Consider the following 9,775-nt stretch of genomic DNA (forward strand, 5'->3'; position numbering starts at 1 on the left):
TTTCTGGCCAGATTCTTCATCCAAAAAGATAAGGCTAAGCACGCCCCAAGTCTATTAGGAATCAAGCAAGGAGATCGGGAAAGTCTCCGCAACTACATGGAAAGATTCAACAAAGCATGTCTGGATATACAAAGCCTACCAACAGAGGCCACCATTATGGGCCTCATCAATGGCTTGCGAGAGGGACCTTTTAGCCAATCTATATCGAAAAAACACTCCACATCTATGAACGAAGTGCAAGAACGAGCAGAGAAGTACATCAACATGGAGGAAAACTCTCGACTAGGGGAGACCTCAAAATCCGGATTCACCTACTCCTCCCGAGATAAGGATAAAAATTCCAAAAAGAAAGAAGATCAACATGGGAAAAAAATCAAAAATACCACAAAAAGGGTTTCAGAAATCGCTGGGAGCGTTTTCTGCAGTTTCTGGTGCGTGGCGTCTGTCACGCGTCCGCGTGGGTCACGCGGTCGCGTCATCTGGGAGTTTTCCTTGTCACGCGTTCGCTTCGGTCACGCGTACGCGTCATCTGCATTCTGCTCAAGGCGCGCATCCGCGTCAGTCACGCATTCGCGTCGCTGCTTTTTCGTGCTAGGCGCGTGGCTGCGTCGTCCAGGTGTTCGCGTCGCTGCCTGTTTTCCTCAAAAACTCCATTTTGTGCTTTCCTTCCATTTTTGTATGTTTCCTTTCCATCCTTTAAATCATTCCTGCCTTAGGAGATCTGAAAATACTCAACACACGAATCACGGCATCGGATGGTGATAAAGGGTAATTAAAATTAATATTTTTAAAGCCTAGGAAACATGTTTTTCACATATATCACATAATAAGAAAGGGAAAGTAAAACCATGCAATTTACATGAATAAGTGAGTGAAGGATTGAATAAATCACTTAAATTGAGCACAAAATATATCATAAAATATGGGTTTATCAGGACTCCTATTGCAGAAGCAATACGCATCATGGTCTGTTCCTGATAGCATCAGATTGGGAGTTTCAAAACCCGAACTCATACAAGCGTAGACCCGAAGGATTGCTCACATGGCCGGAAATCTATATCCCACGGTTTTACAGCAATATAGTGTCCTTCAATCAACTATGGGACACCAAGTATGACCTTCTCACGATCTTCACCTGCATCAAATTTTACCATGAAGTACCCAAACCCCACATCAAGCAGATCAAAGCCACCTTTGATGTGCCAAACTATCCGAAGCTTGTGTGAAAGAGCTGTGTAACTATAATTTTTATCAAGAACCTTGATCACCAAAGCTTCTCGATAAGGTTCTGCTAAACAAAGCTTGGCTTCTTCAGTGAAGTTTACACACGGAGTTTGGGGATCGTTCTACTTGCCCACCACCGTCACTATACTATCCCCAGATAGAGATCTTGCAAGTGCAAAGGCTTTCGATTTCTCTGGACTAATGACTTTATCTCTAAAGGAGACCTTTGTAGACTTTGAAAAACCCTCTCATGAGAAACCTTCCTTGGCACCGGATGCACCCACACCCACACTCTCCCCCTTATCTCTTTTGACAGCATGGCCGCCATCCTCCCTGCGTTTCGCCCTCAAACACTCGCTCCCGCTCTCTCCTTCTCTCATTCTCCCTAAGTACGGAGTTCGGTTCATTTGTTATTCTACAAATGATGTTGTTATAATAATATTTCGATTCATTTGCAGTCCAAATATGTTGTCGATGAACAATTTGTCCTAAAGATTGGGATGACTTTCAAGACAAATTGAATGGAATGGAATAGAATCTAATGCAATTGAATAAAGTGATAATGAATAATTTCATTCTTCTTTGCTAAAAAATTTGGTCAATACTTATCAACAGCATAAAGTGAACCTCAATCTATGAAGCACGGACACTTCGTTGAGTTGTCGTGTCCGCGTGTCGGACACATTTTGGACACGACACTCACAGACACTCATCCGACATGCGTGTCTGCTGTGTCTAACCGTATCTTAATAAAAAAAAAAAAAATTCTGGACACGTTTAGACACACCTAAATACCATCACGTGTCAGCGTGTCCAATCTTATTCTTAACATGTATTCTTAAAATAAATTTAGAAATAGTATATATTATTATTTATTAAAAAAATAAATATTTCAAATACTTTATATAATTAAAATAAGACATTAAAATAATTAAAAAAAAATTGTTTTAATATCGAGAAAAATAAGAAATATCACTACGATTTATCTAAAAAATACTTTATATTTTATATATATGTGTTTCTGTGTCGTATAAGATTTTAAAATTCACGTGTCGACGTGTCCCGTGTCCCGTGTCCGTGTCGGTGTTCGTGCATCATAAACTTCAATTAACATACAAATGAACCAAAATTTGTTTAAATTTGAACAAGCAGTAAAAAAGGCTCATTTTTTAACAAAAATGCATCGAATTCATTTCTGGATTCAAATAAACCTCAATTAAACTAAGAAATGAACCGAAATTATTTAAGGAATAAAAAAATTGGTCAATATTTATCAACAGTATCAAATGAACCTCAATTTATTTACAAATGAACCGAAATTAGTTCAAATTTGAACAAGTAGTCAAAAAGACTCAATCATCTACAAAAACACATCAAAATCATTTCTGGATCCAAATGAATATCAAATAAACTAAAAAATGAACTAAAATTATTTATGACACACAAAAATTAGAATCAATAAAAATGTTAGCAAAATGTTAAAATTGGTAATGACAATAATAAAAGAAAAAGAAAAAAACCTGTATATACAAATTTAAAAAAATCTACATGTAAAAATAAAAAAAAAAAATTAAAATACTTAATTAGACTTTGTTAAAATTATAACTTGAACGTAGAACTTTATTCTTGTTTAATACTAGCCACAAATCCACAGCCTCAACCCCGATGAACTGTGTTAAGCAAGCTAATTTGCAAAGCCTCGAGTCAATGCAAGAGGAACAATATGTTCAACTTGATTTGATGCACGACTATTAGAGTAAATCTTGAAAAAAAATGTTTTTCTCTCCAAATAAATATGTATAGTATTATTATTCGATGAATTTTTTAGCAATTATTAATATAGTAGATATAACAACTATAAAATTTTCTTTAAAAATATAGCTTTAATTAAGATTATATAATTTATATTCTTTACTATTTGATAATATTTTTAAATTTGATCATATTTTTTCTTTTTATTTTTAAATTAAAAAATATTATCAATTATTATCATTTTAATTTTAGTTACAATTATTAAGTCTTACTAAAATTTCATAATTACTATAATAATAGTTTATCATAAATTCGAAGATTAAAATTTGATTAACCTAAAATTTCGGATACTATCTTAAGTTACTATGCAAATTTCATAGGCTAGAAATGAAGGGCAACCACAGAAGTTACCATTGATTGATGAATCCTGTATTATCATACGCAGCAGTACTCATCAAACACGTCACACACAACTAATAATACAACATGGAAAATCTCTCAGCCTCCTCTAAGGGAACAAACTGCTCCTTGTGTTTAAATTTTATCCACTTTGGCAGTATGCTCTTCAGGTAATACCTGTTGCTCTTCCTTGTCAATTTCCTCAATCTTAACCTCCTGTGATTGAGTTTGTTTTACATCTCCTGCTACATCCTGAAGCTGCAAATGCATTCATTATGTTAATGTTAGAACATTTAACAATTGGAACAACCATCCTAAAACTAATCCTAGAAATTATATGGACAATGACCACTTTGTCAAAATTGCTGTATGTTTTGAAAGATTGGAAGTAAAATAAATAATCCTTCCTTTCAATGACTTACCCCCAAGTTTTTTAAGCTTGCTGTAACATCCTCCTGTTGCTGCTGAAGGGTGGTCCTAAGGTCTTGGAATTCCTAGTTTTTGATTTACACAAATTTTGAATATCCAAATTATGTTGAAAGAGAAACTTGAGGGAAAATCCAAAAGCACACTTACTGTTCGTAGTTGCTCCACTTCAACATTGAGTGTTTTCTTAAGTTCTGACAGCTCCTGCATGAACACAAATAAATACTGAGTTGTCAAACTACAGATTTATCACATGCATAAAAAATGAAGCTGAAGTACATCGAAACTTCAAAGAATTTCAGAATAAGATTTGATGTTAAATACTATTTCATATAAGGTACATATATTGAGCAATTGGATAGTTTGCTATATTGATGCATTCTGCTATACATTGTTTTCTTTTTTTTTTTCTTTTTTTTTATTCTACGGAGGGTTGCTCATCTTCCTTTGCATTCTGTATTCTCCTTATCTTTGTCACAATAAATCTCTTCTTTTTATCAAAAAAGAAATAGGAAATCTCCAAACCAGTTATAAAAGAAGGTCTCAACAACCATAATAACAAAAAATCACACAAAACAGAAACAAAAAGTGGAGAAAATCTGTTTTTCCTATCAGTTTTTGTATTATGATTACATAATCAATTAATGACATAGGAATCCACTATGAATTAGGTAAACTATAATGCAAGAAAGAATAAATATGTGCCTGCCATGTCCCAAGGAACCATCATTTTTTAAGGCTCTCAGACCTAACATGTTGCTTCTATATGTCAATCAAATATAATAATAAATTACAGAGAGATAGGTTGTGGGGGAAGCTACTCTAACGGTAATTTAAACCTTTCATTGTTAAGTTTTATCCTAGCTGGTACAAGGTAGTTATTGCTATTCTTAGTTCTTAATCTAGCTAAGAGCCTAAGATTTCGTAGCTTACTGTATCATTGCAGTAATAGGCAGTGTTTGGGGTTGACATTTTATAGTAAGCTTCTTCAAAGATATATTATATCCTGTATGCCTATATCTTACTCAATTCTTGTATAATCTTATCTAACATAAAGGAGTATGATAAGCTAAACACCATTCTTTGCCCATAGGAAAATGTAAATTGGTTCTACCAACAATGCACCAAGCACAAGACTTAATTTGTTAGAACTGCTTTCATTCAAAATTCAAATGCTTTTCTAATGTAAATTTAGGAGCTCACAAGTTGATTTGAAAAACTGCAACAAGAAACTTTCCTTATATCATCCGATATTTTGAGCTATTCTGTTAGAACTGCAATCAAGAACTGGAAGTAATTGTAGTATTGTTTTAGGATCAAGACAATGTGTTGAGATTCGAGAACCCAAGAAAAAGTTACACTAACTTGAGGAAGAGTAAGCAACGAAGCACTTCCAATTTTATAATGTTACAAAGATCAACCACACCTAACTAATTCCTTCTTACCTTCATTTATGGTAACTAACTCCTGGCTAATGGGCCCTAAATCCTAACATTTAACTCCCTAGTCCTTTTACAGTTTTTACACAACTTATGCAATCATGGCAACTTAACAAACTCTTATCATTGTTAAAGTATATATGTTAGGCACAAGATAAAGTTGGAAAAGAAACAATTGAAGCAACTCAAGAAATGAGGAGCAATCACCAAGGCATCTAGGGACATTACTTAGCTTTGGTTTTAATGAAAGAAGCATGAAGCATTCTTGAACTATGAATGAAGTAAGTACCAAAAATAAGAGAAGAGAAGCATGCCAGTAGAGAAGGCAGAAAGTCTAAGAAGACAGATTGAAATAGAAGAGAGCTTCATGGGTCATCATTCACATGGAGGTGACTGAGATATAAACTGATGGCAAAGCTGCAAGTTTCTTGGTATGATAATTGATACTATATACAATAGTGTTGTAAAATGTATTATAGATTATTTGAAAAGCATGCAACCCTTGTCACTGACAATCAAGGATGTACCTTACCCTAGAGCTCTTCAACAGTTCTAACTACTGGAAGAAAGAAACTATATAGGCAATCTTGTTCGTGTGAAGATAAGAACAAAGGTTAAAGGCTGGCTGTCCATTACCCTATGTAGTTAATTTTTTCCTGGCAGAAGCACAAAATATGTAATGCGAACTCAGAAATGGACCAATTCGTACAACTTACTCCAGCAAATGGGAACAAATGAACATATGCACAAGGCAGAGTAGCAGACCCAGCATAAACTCTCAAACGCTCAGCAATGTATGATTCGACACTATCGAAGAAGGAAAAGGAATTGGCCTAATAGCTATTTTGGTCCGTAAAAGCGAGAAACCCCAAACATAAATTTGTTCAGTATATATCAGGAGACATTGTATGCGCACCCTAATGGTACTTGACAAGGCATAAACAATAGCTATCGCAAATGATGCAATCAAAAACACTAAACAGGAAACTAGATAATACTAACAAGTATCTTCAGGACAATATAAAATTTGTTGCATCAAATGCAATTAAGGATCCTAACAGATCAATTTTAAGAAATACCATTCAATCCAAAATGAACAAAGTACACTATCACCGGAAATTAGTGATACAAAGCATAACATAGCAATCCTCATCGCTCAAAACCTTTCACAAAAAATGCAGTCTCTATTTAAATATTTTCCACAGACTGAGAATGAAGATCACTTACATCGCGATAAACCTTCACTTGTGTGTCTAGCTTTGACCTCCAACTTTGCAAATCCTATAATTAATACACCAAAAATAAAATAAACAAAGTAAATAAACTAAGAAAAGAGAGCGGAGAGAGCAGTCACTGAGAACTGTGAACTAAGGAATTTAGAAAAGGGATACTTTTTTTTTTTTTATCACCTGTTTCAAACTCTGGATTCTCGTGAGAAGCTCCGATCTCGATTCATTTAGTTCCTGAGAAGTAAACAATGGCAAACAAGATTCATTAATACACAAATAAATACATAACGTAGGAAATAAAAGTGTATTTTCGAAAACGGACCGCGATTTTAGACGAAATCGGAGTGACGTCATCCTTCTTCTGAAAAAAAGAAACAGAACTAAAATTGATTAATATTTAATGTTTAGTAGAGATAGTTGGAAGCAAAAAGGGAGAAAATGGCACTAACGGTGGAGGAGGGAGGGAGGGAAGCGGCGGCGGCGGCGGCGGAATCAGGGGAAGCCATTGTAGGGATCGGATTGGAGAGATTGTGAAGAAAGGGAAAGGGGGTTGGTTTGTTTTTGAAAATGGGGGGAGCGTGTGAGAGCTGCTTTCAAGTGTGGAAAATGGAAGCAAGAAATAACGTTATAAAAATTGTCGCCAGTAGACACTATATATACTAAGTAGGTAACTCAAATTTGAATAATTGGGCACCGAGATTAAATCAAGGTTCTGTTGGGCGGGACTATTTCTTTTTTTTTTTTTTTTCGTAAAATTAGCACGACTATTATTTTTAGTTACGAATATTTAAATTATTGATAAAATTAACCATAAAAACTAAAATACATATTATTGTACCTGTTCCGCTCTGGGTGTGATTCCTGTGTTCCGATGTATAGCTCGATCAAGATTTTGCTCGTTGATCCTTCTATAGCTCGGAACGCCCTTTCTGGGAACAGAGTGCGGTTGGCGTGGGACCTGCAAAAGGGACTCCGACGCCCAAGTCAATAATGTCACAAGATAATAGAGAATATAATATAAGAGAAATAGAAACAGAGATATTGTATATGCTGAGGTATTTTCACCCAAGTGATAGAGTGAGAAGAGGTTAAGAGATGAAAAGCCGAAGTTGTTCTCTGATGGGGTTAGGAGGTGGCTTTATATAGACGTTCATGCCTTAGTGATTCTTGCCGTTATACTGACCTTGATAGTAGGGCTGTTATGGATTTTTCCGTTATTTCCTTATATCTCGGTTGGTTTTGAGTGATTCAGATATTCTCGGTTGGTTATGGTGGTTTCCGAGGGAATCTTCTCTGTTTGTGTTGAAGCTCGGTCAAAGCTTCTGGAAGCCGAGTTTATCGGTATGGATCACAGCCCCCAAGCTTGGCCTGTGAAAAAACAGGTTGAGCTTCGTTTTGTTTTCGGCTTTTTTTTGAAGCTTTGAGCGGAGTGGAGCCCCCAAGTTCAACCTTGTTTTTTTTTTTTTTGTTTCAAGCTAAGGGCGTTCGTAGGGGTGGTTGGGTGAATCTGAGCGGGCATCCTGGTCGTGGAATTTTTTCTCTATACAAACAATCTTTCAAGGATTTTAAAGAAATGTTTGTGAAAGTTCAAGTTGTTGAGGGTTGTTAGCCTTTCTTTTTAGATTCTTTGCTCGAGGAGAGGTTTCCGGTTTTCTGGTTTCCTGAACCTAATCAAATTTTAGATTGCGAGAATAGGGTTCCTAGTGAAGATTTGTTATTGAATTTTTTGATGTCTGCAATGTCGTCTTCTTCATTGCTTTCTACCTCTATGCTTCTGGAGCTTGAGGGGGATAGGGAGGCGTTGGAGGAGTATCTAGGTAACTTGCTGGTGTTTTTGCTTGTGTTGTGTTTTGATAAAGTTGTTCTTATTTTGCTTTTTGTTGGTCGCGCAGGTGAGAAGGCTTCTACCCTTACGACGGCGAATCTGAAGGCTTTTGTTTCAAAGAACAAAAAGAAAGAGAAGGAAGGTTCTTCTACGAATGTGGTCAAGGAGGGTGAGGGAGGTGTGGGGAAGCATGATGGAGGTTTTAAGAGGAAGAGGGGTGATGTTTCTCCTAAGGTTATTGACCTTACTCCTATAAGGGATGGCTCTACTATTTTTACTTCGGAGGAGATAAATGCTGCCTATGAGAGCCAAATGGTCCTTCATGGTTATAAGGAGGGGCCGCTTAATTCGTTGTGGTCTCCGGGGTATCCCTTTATGGCAGTGGCTGACGAGGTTGCCCAGGTGGATTCTGATGTGAAAACGATTCATGATGCGGGAAAGGTTGGAGTTGCTCGGTATCTGCAGGTATGTCTTTCCTTGCTTCCTTTGTGTTCGCTGTTATTGTAAATGTTGGTTGCTAATGACTTTACTCGTCTTTGTAGGTTATTGGGGCAAGGTTGTTGTCTATTGGGCGAACTTCTGAACTGGACGCCATTTTAGAGGGTGATCATGCTGATATTATTAAGAAGTTGAAAGAGTCTTTGGAAGAAAAAGAGAATCGGGCTGAGAGGTTTAAGACTGAGGTAAAAGGTCTGAAGGAGAAGTTGAAAAATGCTGAGTCTGAGCTGCTGAAAGTGAGACGAGCTCTTGAGTCAAAAGTTGAGGAGGCTGACAAGGCGAATGCTCGGATTTCTGAATTGCAGGATGAGGTTCTATCAGCATTTACTCTAGGATTTGACCGAGCTGTAGCTCAGATAGGAGTGTTAGCTCCGTCTTTTGATGTTAGCAAATTAGATGTTACTAAGATTGTTAATAATGGTCAGTTGATGGATGATGAAGCTTTGTCCGACAAGGAGGATGGGAGTGCTTCTGTTGGTAAAGTGGACTGAAGAAGTGTTTTAAACCTTTCAGTTTGTTTTTGTTTGTGAAACACTCTGTGTTCCTGTTATGTTTTTGTAGACTATATTTGTATTTGTTTTTATGGAATAGATGGATTTGATAGTGTTTTGTTGTTATTTCTATGGAAATTTTGTACATTTTGTGTGATAAGGGTGTGAGGGACCTCATTAAAACCTCCTCCAGACAAAACCCTTATTGGGAAAAAATCCTGGAGGTAGGAAAAAGAGTATCTCCTCATGTCCTTATCATTCCTAGGATATGTAAGACTTTAGAGAACAAATATTCCATATTCCGGGGACTTCCTCGCCTTCTAGTGTTTGTAGTTTGTATGCCCCTTTCCCGAGGACTTGGATAATTCTGTATGGTCCTTCCCAGGAGGCTGCTAGCTTGCCGTGTGTATGTTGTTTTCTTGCTTCTTCCGTCTTTCTAAGGACGAGGTCATGTTCATGGAATGATCTTGGTTGTACTTTCTTGTTATATTT

At 36.5% G+C, this 9,775-nt stretch overlaps 1 protein-coding gene across 1 annotated transcript; it reads right to left on the reverse strand.

Annotated features, from left to right (window-relative positions):
* Positions 1-3,364: 3,364 nt before the first annotated feature.
* LOC112741754 (uncharacterized) lies at positions 3,365-7,100 on the reverse strand. The gene is made up of 7 exons (XM_025790851.3): positions 6,919-7,100; positions 6,792-6,830; positions 6,650-6,703; positions 6,468-6,521; positions 3,952-4,005; positions 3,798-3,869; positions 3,365-3,633 (listed from the first exon to the last, which is right to left on the reverse strand). Exons 1-7 carry the CDS (start codon positions 6,973-6,975, stop codon positions 3,511-3,513), a joined length of 453 nt encoding a protein of 150 aa, XP_025646636.1. The 5' UTR covers positions 6,976-7,100; the 3' UTR covers positions 3,365-3,510.
* Between the last annotated feature and the right edge of the window lie 2,675 nt (positions 7,101-9,775).

This window comes from Arachis hypogaea, chromosome 14, assembly GCF_003086295.3.
Source record: "Arachis hypogaea cultivar Tifrunner chromosome 14, arahy.Tifrunner.gnm2.J5K5, whole genome shotgun sequence".
Classification (NCBI taxonomy): domain Eukaryota; kingdom Viridiplantae; phylum Streptophyta; class Magnoliopsida; order Fabales; family Fabaceae; genus Arachis; species Arachis hypogaea.